The sequence below is a fragment of the Magallana gigas genome, chromosome 9 (genome assembly GCF_963853765.1).
Source record: "Magallana gigas chromosome 9, xbMagGiga1.1, whole genome shotgun sequence".
Taxonomy (NCBI): domain Eukaryota; kingdom Metazoa; phylum Mollusca; class Bivalvia; order Ostreida; family Ostreidae; genus Magallana; species Magallana gigas.
In genome coordinates, this window is record NC_088861.1 from 31355969 (window position 1) to 31376489 (window position 20521).

The 20521-nt window shown below is 32.1% G+C and overlaps 1 protein-coding gene and 1 long non-coding RNA gene across 2 annotated transcripts; both read right to left on the reverse strand.

Moving 5' to 3' along the window:
- Nucleotides 1-961: 961 nt before the first annotated feature.
- Nucleotides 962-6113, reverse strand: LOC105342205 (uncharacterized). Its single transcript, XM_034479142.2, has 7 exons — nt 6091-6113; nt 5369-5441; nt 3097-3310; nt 2877-2996; nt 2340-2421; nt 1568-1698; nt 962-1242 (listed from the first exon to the last, which is right to left on the reverse strand). Coding segments are annotated over exons 1-7 (729 nt in total). The 5' UTR covers nt 6093-6113; the 3' UTR covers nt 962-1135.
- An 8661-nt stretch (nt 6114-14774) lies between these two features.
- Nucleotides 14775-18281, reverse strand: LOC105342199 (uncharacterized). Its single transcript, XR_902480.4, has 3 exons — nt 18164-18281; nt 15964-16110; nt 14775-15876 (listed from the first exon to the last, which is right to left on the reverse strand). It is a non-coding gene; the product is annotated as an uncharacterized lncRNA (long non-coding RNA).
- Nucleotides 18282-20521: the final 2240 nt, after the last annotated feature.

Genomic DNA, 20521 nt, shown 5'->3' on the forward strand with positions numbered 1-20521 from the left:
TACAATAGCTTTTTCTCTCAAATTATTTTATATGAATAGTACAATCATTTCCTACCTAGTATGTAAAGAATACTAAATTCTACCGTCTGGTTTTAAGTGGGGGCCATCTCAAAATATTAAAATGCACCAAATGTTGCTATATATTTGGAGCATTACGAATGAAGATTGGTAAAATGGATTCATTCAAAAAATGAGGAAAATGTCCTCGAGGATAGCATCATTCTGTATATAAAATTTCAACGGCATACAATATTTACTTTTTCTTTTATGTTATTTCCTATAAAATACTCCTAAAAAGCTTACATTTATCATAACGTCAGAAAAGTGCAATGGCAACCCTCCCCTGCCCAACAACGGAAAAATCGTTTTAAAAAAAAGATTCCTTAAAAAATATAAATATTTTTATCTGAATTTTATTTATTGTGTTCAATTTTATAAGTGATATCGAAAAAACCTTATAAGAAGTATAATTCAACTGTATTATACTAGATGCGCAATGCCTCCTTAAATATGTGTAAAATATATGCTACTCTGTTTTTAAGTAAATATTAATTTTGTATTTAGAGATTTTTGGTTTAAAAATGCAAGGAAAAGGTAAAATAAAAAAAAGGTCATGTTTAGTTAATAAAATAATAGATGGGAATATAATACGAAAATAAGAAAAAGAGATGGGCTTGCAAAAACAATCAAAAATTATAACAACAAACCAATAAATGGATATTCATAAACAAATCTTACATGAACCTTGTGGTTTTGATGAAGGAATGACTCTCCTAGAAATTTGTAATGTTAGATTTTCCCATAAAAACGGAAATTTCTCATTTCAAAAATGCCTGTATTTGTTATTGATATAAGTAACAAGTAACTGTCTTTAGATGTTATGGAATGAACATTCAATTGTAAAATATAATGTTTGGAGTCTTTGGATCTAAAATCACGAACAATTCTGTAACCCAACGTATTCACTTTAAGACATTTACTACACATTTTGAACAATAAATACTATATTGATGAGATAGTACTTGTATTTTGAGGAAATAATGGTCATGCATTAATGAGTTTTTAGGTAAAATATGCATAACAGCATTTTTTTTTCCTGGCGCTCGTTTCGTCTCGGAAGTTAAGTACATTTCTGTTAATCGGTTGATACTTCCGTTGTAGTTTCCGGTTGGTTTGCATTTAATTCCTCGCTTTCTTCATCATTCGTCAAAGGAGATTTCCCAAGCATACGTTGCTGAATTGCTTTTTGCCAAAAAAATATAAATAATAATAAATTCCGATATTCCAATGACTTGTTGCACTACTGAAAGATATGCACATGTACATTTCAGATTGCAAGAATAGTTCTGTAAATTGTTTTTATTGTTATACACCTGTATAATTCTATTTAATTAAATTAAATATGATTCTACGAAATCAATTTTAGATGTGCATTATATTTTATCATTCAAGTACAATAATCAAGGCTACACTAAGTTGTCTTCAGCACATCAATAATCATTTTAATATAAATCATTTATTTCTCTTCTGGTTTGATATTGATGTATTTTTCCACCCTCTTACTTACCATTGCACATCTGTTTGAGTCTTGAACTCTTTTTAGGCCAGCAAATGTAAATCAAGACTACCATAAATAATGTAAATAGAATTGCCAAAATCCAGGAAATTTTAATTTGGAGTTGAAGGAAATATTGTTTCCTGAAATAGTAGTTAAACTATCTTTATTACACTTAGATACATATTTAGAATGTTATTTAAAAAAAATAAAAAAAATAAAAAAATAAGTACATAGCAGAGCATTTTGCTCTTAAATTAACATCATTTTTTCGAAAACATATCTTGAACCCCAAAATACTGCTATCATTTATTAGAATGTGTTATTCAGTCGCCAAATATAAAGCCAAAATACATTATCATTATATGTGTTTGCACGGACTTGCCTGTATTATTTTTATTTTTATTCTATAGAAATAAAAAAAAAACTTATCTATAAAGTAAAATTGATACAAGTGAATGATTGTTGAACTGTCCAATAACCAAATACATGTAAAATCGTTACATTAACAGATAAATTACAATGTGTGTTCATACCAAATCATATGATAAATTGTAAAACATATGATTCAAGGTAATGAATAAAACTGTTAAATAAATTACCCTAGTTTCACTATTCCACAGAAAATGAATAATAATTTAACAAAATATGTAACTATGTACTTGCATTTTCCAAACGTCATGATAATTATATTCATTTCAGAATTTTTGCTAGGCAAAGACAGATAAAATCAAAATAAATTTGAAATAAACTAATACAATTTAAAGTATGTTCACATCCATACCCTGGTACTGAACTATCTTCGTTTCGGAGATTGTCGTTGCTGTGCGCCTTGCTATTTCGAGCTTCATTGTAACATTCTTGATCTGTCAATATTGAAATAATTATACATTTCTTTTTTCATCTTCTTTCTGGGTTTTTTTTTTTATGTAATCCCTTCATATCTAGATAGACTTCTGAAATCGATCATCGCATTTCCGAAATAGATTACAGATTGCGTTTTCATAAGACTTGATGGACGTCTGTATGAGGCGTGTTCCAATATTTTTGAGACATATCATAGATTCCTAGAATATTTCAATATGTCTAATAATTTGACTTATAAGGAATATGAAAACGATCAGATCTCCACATATACGATCCAAGATATTCCACAAATATGCACAAAGTTAATGAAAATTATGATAATGAGAACAGCATAATAGTTGAGTAGCAATGCAAGATATATTGCATTAATACGAGTTTCAATAACTTGATTGGACATCAAGTTAAGGTAATTAAGTAATTGGGTGACAATGATTTATCAAAACAAGATACTTACAAAGATATACCGAACTGGATGTGTACACAGACGGACATGGTTTTTTGTGCTCCTTACACGGTTGGTTGAGGTTATAATTAATGAAATTATGTTGCACATCATAATATGGACAATTTTGACCTGACGTGCAAAGAAAATACAAATAAATGAAAAATATTCTCTCATCAAATATTAGAATCACTGCAGAATTTTTTTTTAAACACTTAATGATATTCCTTACCTACAATCATCTTGTTGGGCGCGCATACTTCTACAAATATGTGTTGAAACTTGTTTGTGAGACAATGATATTCAAAATTATCAAGCGTAGTACAGTTCTGGTTGATAAAATTACATTTTTTTAACTCCATCCTCTTTACCCATTCTACGGCATTTTGGGGACAGTCATCCACAACGGCTACAGTTGGAATAGATTGAGGGCAGTTCTCTCCTCTCTTCAATAGAATTGCAACTTATACTATGATTTTTGCATGTACACTGTAGTCATTGTTTTTCGGTGTTGTTTTTTTTTTGCATTTATATTTTGGATGGAGGTAGTGGGCAGTTTCAAACTTGATTGGAATTCATGACTGGTCAGACTCCGCCATCACAACTTTTTTCTATTATAATTCATTACTTTTACTTTTGAGGTTAAGATCAACCTTGAGTACAATCAAAATGTTGGCAACAAATGGACGGGGTCAATACGAGGGCTGTCCAAAAAGTTCGTGGACAATCGCGTTTTTTGTCATTTTAAACGGGTTTATATATGCATATTGTATACCAAAATATTTGTCATAAAATTCCAAATCAGATTAAAGTGGTTTTGAATGTTTTCATTAAAATTGAATTTGAATTTTACTGTATTAAAGTGTCGCGAAAAGCACGAACGGCCCATTGTCAAAAGTGTCCAAACTTCGAGATTGAGTTTTAAGATATGAATATTAACAGTATTTTTAATACAGGTAAAAACGTCAAAATATTCAACTGTGACATAGTCAGAATTGTGAACGTCATTTTCATACGTCATTTAAAGCCGTTTTAATTGAGCAGAGCATATTTCAAGGAGTTTACGGCAAGAACATGTCTTTGAAAACGCCAGAAAAAGCGACGTCGGCGGATCGCATGGAACAGCGCGCCATCATTAAATTATGCGTAGACTCGGAGAAAACACCTATCGAAACAAAACAAATGATGGAGAACACAAAAAGGCATCGACACATATCAAGATCACTAGTCTACAAGTGGCACAAACGATTTTCAGATGGAGTTTGCGATTTAAAAGACGCTGAAAGAAGTGGAAGGCCTTTGCTTTGTGACGATATAACGAAATCCCGCATTCATGACATTGTCATGAAGGACAGACGTCTAACGTTAAGAGAAGTTGCGTCAAAAAGTGATGTTAGCAAATCTTCGGTTTTTAATATCCTCACTGAAGACTTCTGTATGAGTCGTGTTTGCGCAAGATGGGTGCCCCGACTTTTATCCGATGAGCACAAAAAAGACTATATTAATTACTATATATATGAATAAATTCACATATTCTAAAGCCACTTACAGTGTACCAAACGAAACATTGGTTTTATTTATTACAAGTGTTAAGCCGCGACTTAGTTAAGGCAATTAAGAAAAAACGCCCTGCCATGGCTGTGGACCTTTGAAATATCATCCTACACCAAGATAATGCACCTGCACATACTGCAGCTTCTACGTGTCTGGAAATCGAACTCCTAGGATTCGATCTTTTGAACACCCGCCATTCAGTCCGGATCTTGCTCCGATGGATTTTGCAATTTTTCCTTTCATCAAATCACAGCTAAGAGGAGTAAGATTTGAGGATTCTGATTAACTTAAATATGCTACTCGAACCATTGTATCTAAAATCGACAGTAAATGGTATTCGGATGTGTTCGATTCATGGCTAAGAAGGTGTGAGAAGTGTTTGCAGTGCAAAGGTCACTACGTTGAAAAGTAACAGAAACCAACGCGCTACGTACGACGTTATAAAAACGTCGTGTAACCGTCAGACTGGGCCGTGCGGCCTATGCAGGCAATGTTTTTGTAGTGAAACTACATTATGAGAATGTACATTGTTCTGATTCTGAGTCTATATTAAAATATTTTAATACTTTTCTAAATATAGCGTCGTTATTTAGAATGAAATTACATGTGTCCACGAACTTTTTGGACAACCCTCGTATAAGTCTTATATTTATTAACGAAATTACTTCAAAGAGTGTTTAAAAAAACCCTCAAATTAAAAACATAAAAAAGCTAAATAAAAGCAATATAAACGTGTAAATATGATCTAAAAAATTAAGATTATAAAACTTAAAATAATTTCAGCACGTTTAAAACTCATCATTTTTCGGTGTATATCAAGATATCCTTCAAATCTCAATATTTAGATTTAAGTATGTAAAAAGATTCTAAAATATCACGTTTGATTATATCATCAATTCAAATTTGTTATTGTTAGTCATGATATAAAAAACAGAATAAAAAAGGCTTACTGCTAGAAGAATATAAGGTATATATAAATACATCACTGCATACTGAATTGAAGGTGTTCGACATGCCATTGTCCTATAAATCAAAAAGAAAAGTAATATAATTTATACCAATTTGATTAATGTGTATGAGGACGATAGCAAGTTTATTGTCCCCATTCAACTATTTCACAAGGCAAAGCCGAAGGAAATAGTTACTATCGAGGGGGACATTAAACTTGCTATCGTGTGAAGTCAGTAAACATTAATTTATTAAACCATAAACAACTTAATTTCTCAGCGATGTAGATTCTCTCGCTGGTAAATAAATTAGAGTTATCGGACTTTGAATGTAACACAGCGACACGGATGACAACAGAAGGTGTTTCGAGATTAAAAACTACATGTAGTTTCGATGGGTATTCACCACGAGAAATAGCACGGACACTTTTTCACGTTTAGATAGAAAAGATAGAAACAAATATATTCATTTGATGTAATTTAACAAAGAACATTATCACACAGGTGTGATAACAAATGTTTATCTTTCATACTTTGTCATGCATTATTTAAATTGTATATTGCCCAGAAACGCTTGTTTTGCAATTTTAAACACAAATGCATGTAAGTATGACCAAATTAAAACTTTATTGTATACAAATGTTATCGAGTTTTACATAAAGTTCGATAAACTACATGTTCCGTATATAAAGTCGCACATGTATTTAGATTATATACTTACCTACATTATTTCAGTGCCATAAACATATCACAAGGTCCGTTTTTTTTTTTAATTTCTACTTTCGGTTTCGATTTAATGTCGATGCAATGTAAGTATAACCAAAGTTTCAGTATTGATATATATAAATGCCAAATACAAAAATTACTCGATAAAAAATATCTAATTTTATACATTAGATTTCGATCAATCAACTTATCTTTATATGTCTAAATCCACTTACCGTCGTCTCTGTTATATTTAATTTAAATGGCACAATGTACATCTGCTTACTAAAAATATCCACTGCACATGTGTATCTTCAACAAAGACGAGGGACAATAGAAAAACCGAGGGTTTTACCTAGACAATATTATTATACTCCATTGCTTTATTGGTAAAACTACGAAATACTTACATGTCCACAAAACATGAAGTGTTGCTCCATGATCAGATGCCAATGGTAAAATCAAGCAAATAATATATATATATATATATATATATATATATATATATATATATATATATATATATATATATATATATATATATATATATATATATATATATATATATATATATATTTATATGTATATGAAGCAAACATTGAAACTGATAAAACATACAATATGTTATCATTGTGTCGTCATGTATTAAAAGTATTGGTCAGAAAGTAAACGTTCAAGTCATACATTTGCTTTCAAAGATATATTTTATAGTTTTCAAATTTGTTGAATTTTTAATTTCAGCCATATTGTGGCCCCTCATTATTAAACTGTTCAAACTTCACAATGGTTTGCTTGTCACTGAGGTTTAAAAAAAGACGTCAATAACCTTGATTGCGATTAATGACACTGTCATGCACATTAAAATACTGGTAAATAGCAATCACCAACATAGCCCTTGATTTATTTAACCAGATAGCCAAGGGAGTACCGTAAGATTAATCCAGCCTATAATGGATGACTATACACAGTTCATGTTATAGTTGAATTACACAGATTTCGTATTTATACATTTATAAGCTGTCTTATATTGGATATTGATAACTAAAATAAATTTGACAATTCCAAACATCTGTATTGATCTACATCTATGAAATATAGTTTTTGTTTATCAAAAGGTATAAAATATCGTATTTGCGTTTAACACAAACTGTCTACCATGTCTGCATCTCTTTTTAAATTCCTCAAAAAGTCATTTAACAATAACAAATAATAGTATCCAACTAGAGCAGAGCTCGTGGCAAAGCCCCGAGTAGGTCTTCCGTTGTTGCTGCGAGTTGAAAATATATGTTACGATTATAATGACTATACTTTCAGTTCTGCTTTTGTTATAAAAATGTGTTGTAATTGAAAGTCTGTATATAAAACGTGTTTTGAAAAAAGAAAGGAAGAAAATATTTTAGGAAAACTATTTGTCGAGCAGAGTTTATGTAATCGTTTCAAACATTGTTTAAAAAATGAGATCATGTTTGATGGCGAGTTAAATTTTCAAAGGGTAGCAAGCATTGTTATAAACATTAAACAGTATGTACTCATGATTCATGTCAGGAATTGTATTTCTTTTTTAAACTGAACTCGCCTACAAAACACGTAAACTTTTCTCAAAGATAACTTCTATATTAAAATATTTCTAAATTTTAGAAGACTATGTGCAAGTTTAGAATTGCGTGCTGACAAAATTTACAGACCCTAAAACGTACTACTACACCAAAAAAGCGTGCGGCCAACGTGCGAGAAACGTTTCGTGTAAACCTTTTAGAGTTTCATGTAAACCGTTTAGCGTTTCGGGCAAAGCGTGTAAATCGTTTCGAGCAAAGCGTGCGAGAACCGTTTGAAACGTTCATCAGATTTCATTCGGAACTCTCTGACAAGTTAATTGTTTCAAAATGGCGCGCGTGTTTTACATGTTTTACATTACTTTAACAAAATTGAACGAATTTTTAACAAACAAAAGAAAGGTATATGTATCAAAAGACGACTAGTTACAGAGTACATGTATATTTAACGTTTTCATGCGATGTTTCAGTACTGAAACAATATTAAAATTCGCTATACATAAAAAATATTAAATACAGTTAGCGAAACATGATTTCTATTGGAACAAACCTAAATCAACTTTAACTTGCACGATTATCTATTTACATCGATAACTCTTACTGAGACCATTCGGCTGTGTACAAGCAGCACACATAACCTCGGACATCGGGCGAGACCTGCACCTGGCTGAACCTGTCAATCAAACTCTGTGTATTTGTTTTCATTGGATGGTCAGGCGTCTCTCTTTTGTCAAAAGCCAATGGAAAATTAATGAATTCAAGGTAATCGGAATCAGAATTTGATAAAGCACACAATTTAAATGATAGAAAATTTATTAATTATTTGAACAAAATTAAATGTAAACATTGAAAGGAAATAAAAAAATTAATTATTATGGGAATCTATACGCATGGTACTCAATTAAAATAGATTATATTATGATTTTATTATTTTATGTAGTAAAATCACCCTTCCAACTGTTACTCAATTACATAACAATTGTTGACCTGGGGCTATAAATGTTCTGAGCTGTGTGCGCTGAAGCGGCACAAGATTCTCGATCGCATGCGGCAATTGAATTAACACAGACTGGCCGAATAAACAAAGGGGTGGGAAAGTGAAACAAAATGTTACACATAAGAAGAAACCACCAAAAATGTTTTTCGACAGATCTTGATATCTTTTCTCCAATTAAAAAAAAATCCAGCGCGAGCACCTGTCAGCGGGGCGGGAGGAGTGGGGGGGGGGGGGCAGCAATGAGTTCGCTTCCACAATGAAACTACAGAAGTGATTAATATGTGACCGATAGAATCTAATCTAAAGTTGTTTAAACTCATGTGAATATTTTCTAAAATAATCATCGAATGCCTCAATTCAGGGCATTCCTTTATCGTGCTAGCACCTACCGCAAACATGTAACATGGAACTTTGATTATAATTAAGGTCTTCCGTTTCCAACGGAAGACCTTTCTATTATTGTGCGGGTTAAGATTATTCTTATTTTTCTTTTTTTTTTTTTCTTCCTAGACGCGAACTTTGAGGCTTCATATCATGCTCATTTCTGAACGGATTTTGCTCAAATTTTCAGGGCTAATGGACTTTACAAAACACTATCTTCATCAATTCATAAAAATTAGAATTCCCTTTCCGTTAACGAGTTATTCCCCTTTTAAAAATTTTTAGGGCCTTTGGTTTCCAGACAAAGGCTCCGAGACTATGATAGCAGGGAATGGGAATCCAACGAATTTGAATAACAAAGACATTGAAGTTGTATACATCGGTTTTTGTTTTTGGATTACGTTCCTTATTTAGGAAAAGGTAGGGGGTCAACAAACAGGATTCCAAAAAGTGCAAAAATTTAGACATATTTTCCTTTATATCTTTTTAACGAAAAATATTTTGCTAAGACATGTAGAATAAAAGTTGTGCAGAATATCAAGGACTTTCATTTGACACCAATAAAAAAGGGCTGGCTCCTTAAATTAAGGGCCAATAGCCCCTAAAAGTTTTTGCTTAATAACTCAAAAACGGTTTGGATTTTGATATGGATGTCGCTGGAAAAGTTGTTTGTTGGGATCTCATAAAGGTCGTAACAATATTTTTTTGTAAGTGATTTGTGTAGTATGAGTGTAAAAAGCTTTACATGTTGACATGTACCTGTTTTCATTTGACAAGTTAACGAAAGTCTTTGTGCGTACAACTGGCATAAAGTTGCCGCAGAAAGTATGCTGGTTTATACAGGAGGCATTAATTTATAAGAATTTTTTTTTTGTTGGAGTTCATGCTTTTTTTTAGGAGTTTAAGTCATTGTTGTTAAGTTCTTATAGTGCACAATCATTAAAAACGGCAATTGGAAAACAAAACATTCTTTTTCTTTTCTTTTTAACCACAAAATATGGAATTAAAAAACTCTATGCATTACATTTTATTTATTAACTCCATGCATTTAAAATCTACCTTGAATCAGAGCTGTGTGTGTGTGTACCATTACGTAAGCTCTCCCTCGCCCGCGGCCGAGAAAATCGGTCACCATGCTCGCGGCTGGACTACCTAGCGGTCAGCGGTTATCTAATACACGAGAGTTGCGTCTCTCATATATGAGTTTATTTAGCCGCGAACTCAAGAATTGTTTTAGTTTTGATTACACAAAATCTTTTGTGGATTAAACGATTGGATGTCAAGTAAGAAATAGTTCATTTAATTAATAAAAGCAATGTCATTCTCTAAAGCAATAATAGACAAAGATCAATTGTGGGGTTTAAGTTTAAAATATATAACTTCTATTTGATAGAGTAAGGTCATTATATTGCAAACTTTTCAAATCTTCCTTGGTTGTGAGCTGTGCGTTTCTGTGCGTTGTACCTTTACGAAATATATTCTTTGCCCACGGCCGAGGAGATCAGCGACGGCTGCATTACCTAGCGGTAAGCGGTTATTTAATACACAAGATTCGCACACCGCGACTTACACTTACATGCATATGAACGTGTTTGAGTTAATATAGCCGTATATACAAGAACTGTTTTAATTTTATGTTATAAAAGTTTGTCCTACTTGTATATATTTAATTAAATATTTGAGTGTAAATGAATATTAATGAACGATATTACTCCAAATCGGAAAAATCGTTAGACATAAACTAATGGTTGGTTTGTTTATGTAAACTACTTTAAAAACTGTACAATTAATGTTTTAAATCAACACCCCCCCCCCCTCAAATATTAAACATTTAAATGATGATAATCCCTCGCACATGGCTGAGGAGATCCGGCGCGAGTGGATAAGTGATCCGCGGTCGGTTCGTGTTCTTCTACATGTACCTTATGACGCGTTTATGTTTCATATTTTGCACGGACACAACTATATTTTATTATGTTTTCAACTATTATATTGGTTTAAGATGAAAAGATAAATCTATTTTACTTGTACAGTTGATTAAGCATTGATTTATACGATAGCGTATAAGGTAGTTTAAAAATCAAATCAAATTATAATCAAAGTTCCATGTTACATGTTTGCGGTAGGTGGTAGCACGATAAAGGAATGCCCTGAATTGAGGCATTCGATGATTATTTTAAAAAATATTCACATGAGTTTAAACAACTTTAGATTAGATTCTATCGGTCACATATTAATCACTACTGTAGTTTCATTGTGGAAGCGAACTCATTGCTGCCCCCCCCCCTCCTCCCGCCCCGCTGACTGGTGCTCGCGCTGGATTTTTTTTTTAATTGGAGAAAAGATAGCAAGATCTGTCGAAAATCATTTTTGGTGGTTTCTTATGTGTAACATTTTGTTTCACTTTCCCACCCCTTTGTTTATTCGGCCAGTCTGTGTTAATTCAATTGCCGCATGCGACCGAAAATCTTGTGTCGCTTCAGCGCACACAGCTCAGAACATTTATAGCCCCAGGTCATCAATTGTTATGTAATTGAGTAACAGTTGGAAGGGTGATTTTACTACATAAAATAATAAAATCATAATATAATCTATTTGAATTGAGTACCATGCGTATAGATTCCCATAATAATTAATTTTTTTATTACCTTTCTATGTTTACATTTAATTTTGTTCAAATAATTAATAAATTTTCTATCATTTAAATTGTGTGCTTCATCAAATACGTATTCCGATTACCTTGAAGTCATTAATTTTCCATTGGCTTTTGACAAAAGAGAGACGCCTGACCATCCAATGAAAACAAATACACAGAGTTTGATTGACAGGTTTAGCCAGGTGCAGGTCTCACCCGATGTCCGAGGTTATGTGTGCTGCTTGTACACAGCCGAATGGTCTCAGTAAGAGTTATCGATGTAAATAAATATTTAATATTTTTTATGTATAGCGAATTTTAATATTGTTTCAGTACTGAAACATCGCATGAAAACGTTAAATATACATGTAATTATCTGTTACTAGTCGTCTTTTAATATATATACCTTTCTTTTGTTTGTTAAAAATTCGCTCAATTTTGTTAAAGTAATGTAAAACACGGGCGCCATTTTGAAACAATTAACTTGTCAGAGAGTTCCGAATGAAATCTGATGAACGTTTCACACGGTTCTCGCACGCTTTGCTCGAAACGATTTACACGCTTTGCCCGAAACGCTAAACGGTTTACATGAAACTCTAAAAGGTTTACACGAAACGTTTCTCGCACGTAGGCCGCACGCTTTTTTGGTGTAGTAGTACGTTTTAGGGTCTGTAAATTTTGTCAGCACACAATTCTAAACTTGCACATAGTCTTAAAAAATTTAGAAATATTTTAATATAGAAGTTATCTTTGAGAAAGGTTTACGTGTTTTGTAGGCGGGTTCAGTTTAAAAAAGAAATACAATTCCTGACATGAATCATGAGTAAACATCTCATTTTTTAAAGAATGTTTGAAACGATTAAATAAACTCTGCTCGACAAATAGTTTTCCTAAAATATTTTCTTCCTTTCTTTGTTTCAAAACACGTTTTATATACAGGCTTTCAATCACAACACGTTTTTATAACAAAAGCAGAACTGAAAGTATAGTCATTATAATCGTTTGACACCATATAACATATATTTTCAACTCGCAGCAACAACGGAAGACCTACTCGGGGCTTTGCCACGAGCTCTGCTCTAGTTTGATTTGATTTTTAAACTACCTTGTACGCTATCGTATAAATCAATGCTTAATCAACTGTAAAAGTAAAATAACTTTATCTTAAACCAATATAATAGTTGAAAACATAATAAAATAAAGTTGTGTCCGTGCAAAATATGAAACATAAACGCGTCATAAGGTACATGTAGAAGAACACGAACCGACCGCGGATCACTTAACCACTCGCGCCGGATCTCCTCAGCCATGTGCGAGGGATGATCATTATTTAAAGGTTTAATATTTGAGGGGGGTGGGGTGGGGGGTGTTGATTTAAAACATTAATTGTACAGTTTTTAAAGTAGTTTACATAAACCAACCAACCATTAGTTTATGTCTAACGATTTTTCCGATATGGAGTAATATCGTTCATTAATATTCATTTACACTCAAATATTTAATTAAATATATACAAGTAGGACAAACCTTTATAACATAAAATTAAAACAGTTCTTGTATATACGGCTATATTAACTCAAACACGTTCATAAGTCGCGGTGTGCGAATCTTGTGTATTAAATAACCGCTTACCGCTAGGTAATGCAGCCGTGGCTGATCTCCTCGGCCGTGGGCGAAGGATAGATTACGTAAAGGTACAACGCACAGAAACGCACAGCTCAGAACCAAGGAAGATTTGAAAAGTTTGCAGTATAATGACCTTACTCTATCAAATAGAAGTTCTTTATTTTAAACTAAAAACCCACAATTGATCTATGTCTATTATTGCTTTAGAGCTGAATGACATTGCTTTTATTAATTAAATGAACTACATGTATTTCTTACTTGACATCCAATCGTTTAATCCACAAAAGATTTTGTGTAATCAAAACTAAAACAATTCTTGAGTTTGCGGATAAATAAACACATATATGAGAGACGCAACTCTCGTGTATTAGATAACCACTGACCGCTAGGTAGTCCAGCCGCGACCACGGTGACCGACTTTCTCGGCCGCGGGCGAGGGAGAGCTTACGTAATGGTACACACACAGCTCTGATTCAAGGTAGATTTTGAATGCATGATGTTTATATTAAAAAGGTAATGCATATATTTTTTCATTCCATATTTTGTGTTTTACTAGAAAAGAAAAAGAATGTTTTGTTTTCCAATTCCCGTTTTTAAGGATTGTGCACTATAAGAACTTAACAACGACTTAAACTCCTAAAAAAAAGCATGTATTCTAAAAAAAAAATTCTTATGAATTAATGCCTCCTGTATAAACCAGCATACTTTCTGCGGTAACTTCATGCCAGTTGTACGCACAAAGTCTTTCGTTAACTTGTCAAATAAAAACAGGTACATGCTAACATGTAAAGCTTTTTACACTCATACTACACAAACCACTTACAAAATAACATTGAAACGACCTTCATGAGATCCCAACAAACAACTTTTCCAGCGACAGCCATATCAAAATCCTAACCGTTTTTGAGTTATTAAGCAAAATGTTTTAGGGGCCATTGGCCCTTAATTTAAGGGGCCAGCCCCTTTTTATTGGTGTCAAATGAAAGCCCTTGTTATTTTGCACAACTTTTATTCTACATGTCTTTACAAAATTTTTTTCGTTCAAAAGATATAAAGGAAAACATGTCTAAATTTTTGCACTTTTTTAAATCCTGTTTTTTGACCCCCTACCTTTTCCTAAATAAAAAACGTAATCTAAAAACATAAACAGATGTGCACAACTACAATGTCTCTGTTATTCAAATTCGTTGGATTCCCATTCCCTGCTATCATAGTCTCGGAGCCTTTGTCTGGAAACAAAAGGCCCTACAAAAATTTAAAAAGGGAATGACTCTTTAACGGAAAGGGAATTCTACATTTTATGAATTGCTTAAGATAGTGTTTTGTAAAGTACATTAACCCTGAAAATTTGAGCAAAAACCGTTTAGAAATGAGCAAGATATGAAGCCTCAAAGTTCGCGTCTAGGAAACAAAAAAGAAAAAAGAAAAATAAGAATAATCTTAATTTTTTTCCCGCACAATAATAGAAAGGTCTTCCGTTGGAAACGGAAGACCTTAATAAACAGCAAAAACATAATAATAAATAAATTTGGATCGCTTGCGTAAAAACGAAGTTTGAAATTTTCTGATTAAAAAGTACCTCTAGGGTTTGTTAAATAAGGTCGTTGGTTAAGAACATAGAACTGTTTTATGGCAATACACGTCAGAAGGACAAGACACACGGAATAACGTAACAATCCCCCAAAACATGGTTTGTTTGGGTTTGAAGTCCTTCTGATACTGTTGTGGTGATAGGATGATTGCAATTGGAACATTCTGTCAATAGTATTACGTACTTATCTGAGGGTGTACGAATTAATTCCTAAATTATTAAAGGGAAACAATCCTAATCATCATAATTTGAAGAAACTGAATTCCAATGAGTGCCTTGATTAACTTAGTGCTGTCTTGTCGTTGGTTCTTTTTTCTTTCCTTTTTTGAGCTTCATCAGTTTCTCAGGAATTGTAGACATACGAAAGTACATCATTTATTTATTCCATTTTTTTCTTCTTTTTGGAAAAAAATATTATTAAGGAAAAAATAATAAAAAGCATGAACATAAAGTATACAAAAAAAAAATGTTTTTATCATCTTCAAAATATATTGGATACGTACCCATGGTCTCGTGTACATTATGGTGGCCAAACGTTCGTGGACTTCGTACAGAACTCACATCAAAGATGATAACTGTCTCTACTAGCCAATGCGCAAAATCGCGTTCATACGAGCAAACAAAAATTTACAATACTATCAAAAGATTTATTTAATTAATCCAAATTGTAATCATATGTACTAATACAATGAAAAGAACGTCAATATCAATCAATCGTATATAAATGTTATTGAATAAACTGAAGGTAAATTTGAATCCCAAAGGTCTATGACTAATACAATACAAAACAGTAAAATGCCACTAAAACATGGAACAACTACAATATTAATAAAAGCTAACCTGAAATCAGTGTTGTTCTTTTTGGCTGTGTTGACTGAGCAAGGCTGATATAAGTACTTGATTCCATTGTATTACGTGAGGTTGTAAGTGTTGTTTCTTGAAATAAAATGTTGGCAGTAGTAGAGTCTATTCTGATGATTTCCAAGTTCTCAACCGTAAATATTTGTGTAGATTGACTACTTCCTACAAAGACATATCTTTCTTTTTTAAATATAATTTACACTAAGTTATTCAATTTATCCTAATGAATGAAAGACAAATGAACTGCACCTGATTCAGATGTTGGTTTAAAGCATCCTGTAACATGGTTGCAATTTTCATATTGGCACAAACATACAGTTTGACAATCCACACCGTATGATGGATAAGGACATTTCATACAAAACGGTGGTAATCCGTAAAATCCTGTACTGCATTCTATAGTTAAATATAATGGAATCAAAGTTACAACTAATTTATTTCCTCTACATGTATCAATGTGCCATTAAATAATTGTACGATACAAAAAAAAATATTTTTTTTAAATTCTGGATAAGTATATTATTAATAATATAACCTGATTTGTGAGAGAAGGAAGTTTAATTAAAGAACGGAAGGCATGTGTATTTCTTTGTTTCAAAACATATACATGTATACAATCTTATATAATGTTCCATTTCAAACAAAGGCATTTTCATAAAAAATCAAAATATTCGTGGATACATGGAATACAGCAGTCAGTCCAACAAAGAAGGCCATGGGGTGTGAGGGAGGGGCAAGAAGTACGTAAATTGGTGTGCACAGATACATCCAAAAACTGAATATCTGAGTTTTTCCAACAAACGTTCGTGGACACATGAACTTTTATTTTCAAAATAACGGCTTCTTTTTCAGGAAATTTTTTTAATTTTTCAATGTTAAGGATTATAAAGTGAAAAATCTGTGCAATGTGCAATCTTACATATCTTGCAATGGAGCTACCATTATATATATATATATATATATATATATATATATATATATATATATATATATATATATATATATATATATATATATATATACACACACACACACACACACACACACACACACACACACACACACACACACAAATTGCCTATACATGCCGTACGGCCCGGTCTTGGGTTCAGTTATAACGACGTTTCTTTAACGCCGTAGCCCTTGGTTTACTGTAGTGTGATTTGCCGCATTCACCATCATGCCTGAAAATCGATTGTGTCACTTGTAGATAAGTTAATTCGAAAGAGTTCAATGCTTTTCTTGTTTCTCCCATCATTTGATTTGCTTTTGTCGACGTTCATATATTAAATAAGCCGATACTTAATTTAATGATGGTTGTTGTTCCGTGCGGTCAGCGAAAGCCGCTTTTTTCTTGCGTTTTTAAAGACATATTATAGCCGTACAATCTTCAAAATATCTTCTGTTCAATTGATAACGACTTCAAATGACGCATAAAAATGACGTATAAAGTACTTTAATCATTACTTCACTATTGAAAATAATGATGGCTTGACATGCTCCAAAAAAATCTGTATTTGTTCATATCTAAAACATCATTTACGAAGTTCAGACAATTTTTTCACTAGGCCATAGATTACATACTTTTTGCTTTCTCATGATGCAGTGAAATATTATTTTAATTTTTTAAAAAGCATCCAAACTAACTCGAGCTCTTGTTGGATTTGATATTTTAAGATAAACATTTTAGTATACAATATGTATTTGAAAAACCTTTTAAAATGACCAAAAAATCCGCAATTGCCCACAAAGTCTTTGAACAGCCTTTGTAAATGTACTTAAAAAAACTTCCTAAAGGTCAGACGACACGTTCCTCGAGCATCGTTTTTGTATCTCCTCGCAAAAAAGAGTTCCAATAAAAATTATTATTTTTATAGTTATTTTCAAAATGATTAGAATTTACTTAGAATTGGATATATGCCTATATGGTCGAGTGGTTAAAGACGTGGCCGATCACTGCCAAGAGCCTAGGTTCTAGAGGTCGTTGGTTGAAAGCCCGGCCCCGGCCGAGATAGGGTTCCAATAAAGTGAATTTCGCTGAGCTGTATATTTATTTAATTTTATATCAGCAACTTAAGTGTATTTTCAAGATTATATAAGAAATTGCATACGGCAGTATTTTGCAGAAATGTCTGGTAAGGTATCCTAATTTTTTGCAAGAAAGCTTATCAAAGTAGTAGGAAACCATTAACAAATTTCTGGAAAAAAAGTTAAATAAAATTGAGGAACGTGTCGTCTGCCCTTAAATAAAAAATACTGTCGCTTAAAAAAGTGGACCAACTCTTTTCAAAATTCAATTTTTCTAGATTAAGATTTTATGAAATATTTTTTATTTTTATTCCAAAATTGTCTTCAGAGTCGGACCATGCTTCATCTGGCTACGTCACTGAATGCAATAAATTAATTGACCAAAATAATTAGATAATTTAATGAAATGTAAATAGTTTACCTTTTGTTTGAATGCCCATAGGATTTGTCAATAAAACTACGATACTAAAACAGATATAAACATTAAAACAGGTTTCCAATATATACATATTCATTCAAATGTGTTAAACAACGCAAACAATTTAATCATTTTAATATCGGAACCAGGAAATTAAACCAAGTTGTTGAAATTGTTATAAATATTATTATTATTATACAGTTTGCCACATTATTAATTGGTATGAAGTTTAATATCAACACAATAAAAGATTAAGTTGTTTACATGAAAAAAGTACCTAACATGCGATTAAAAACTACATATATTCATTCAAATCAAATATAACTGGAAATCCGTACCAAGTAAGTAGAGTAAAAAAATTTGTTTGTATAACGTAATATCGTCAATTACTCTGTAAATACTTTGACAATCTAATGTTAGAAAAAGAAATTAAAAAACTAAACAAATCTGACGATAAAAGGGGGTAACTGCACTTCATACCTTTACGTTTGTTAATTGTTTACGAAGTGATTTCTCACAAGCAGTTTTCAGAAAGTTACAAAGAAACAATAATGATAGCAAAAAATCAAATTTCCGGAAAAAGGTTATTGCTGAAGGTATTTTTACAATTCGTTATCGCTCTTTTCTTTGATATGGTTTTAAGATAATATGATCCATATACATACACAAGTAAATGGCTATTAACTACTGTCATCCGTGGAATTTTAAATAAGCCTGCTAGTATGGATTACTATATAATTGTGTTATTTAGATATGACATTGATTTTGTAAATTATTTAAATTCATTTTAAAAGCATATCTAGTAAAACTACACAAAGATATCGAATTAGTTAAATAAATTTAAAAGAAAATAACATTCAACGTTCGTCAAATAATAGTCTTACATCTAACACATCCACAAATGAAAACAGAACTAAACACCAAATGCCCTCTTCAAATCACTATAATCGAAAACACTTAATGCAACGGATGTATTTTACAACCTTTAAAGCGATTTGGCACGTAACATTATAATGGTTGCTTATTTCAACCACATACATGCAGGATTAATTATGTGATCGTGAGAGAAAATTTATGATAACGAAAGTGCTTATGAATACTGGTTATGTATGCATTTCCGTACAACTTAACCTAAAACACATAATATGTTGCAGCTATGCTCTGCTGCTGCCTTATCAAATCAAAGTACTGAAGTACTGACGGTAATTGATTTTATCGATTATCTTTTTGTTTTAAAATCAAGCAGCATACCGTAGATGTAAAAAGGCATTGCCTTGTCTTTCTAATTAAAATATACATCAATCAATCATATATTGAGATATTAGGACCTGACACTTTAAACCACATCTGGTAGTTGCATTATAATAATGTTGAAGAGATAGTTAACAAAATGGTACATGTAGTTGTAGATTGTTTTTTTGGTAAAGTAAGCCTTTTCAGGGGTCCAATTCCAGTGTACCTATTGTAAGCCAGATTTATCAAAAGATCTCATATACATGTAGTTTAATGTTTGCTGTGTGCAATGATAGGTTCCATGACAAATAGATTTTGCAAGTTGAGTTCGTCTTCAAAATGTTCCAGTACTTCGGTATACGCTTTTGTAATTCTTTGACTGGGGGTTTCATGGTGAAACCATGACATTTGGATGTTTGAACTTTGTTTTCTCTTCTGTTTTATTCAGTAAGAGTTTTCCTTTTCCTCTGAGATTTCGTCAATGATCGGATTTATTTCCTTTTCAGAGTAACCTCTCTTTGATAAATGCCCTTGAAGTCTTGTAAAATTATCTTGAGGGTGAATAAATCGTTTTTCAATTGACTAATACATTCTCCCTTGATGAAATCTTAAAACATCGATGCGTTGTGAGCGGAATTTCTTTGAATGTATTGAACGGTATTAGTTGGTTAAATACAGGATTTTATATCCACTTTTTGACAACTGCTAAATATGAGGCCCTTGTAAACCGCTGTATCCAAAACATTTTTGGAGATATTTCAGATACTTCTGACAGTTATTACTAATTTTCAGTAATGTCAAAACAAAAATCAAGGATTTCTCCTTTTAATCCATCAAAAATGATTATTCTATCATCTTTGACGCTATCATTCACATAACCGAAATTTCTGGCGAGGGTTATTAGACAAATGCTACATCCTATGGTTTGCTTGTAATATTTGCCATCAAATTCGAAGTAATCGTTTTCTAATACGCCTCGAAATGAGAAGATACAACTACTGACATTTGAAGCGTTACGTCTAATTTGCTTTTATCCACATTGGTATAGGCAAGTTCAACCGTATTTAGTAGTTATACTTTTTGATTTGTTTTGAATGTTATATTTATATTCATAGCAATAGTTTATAA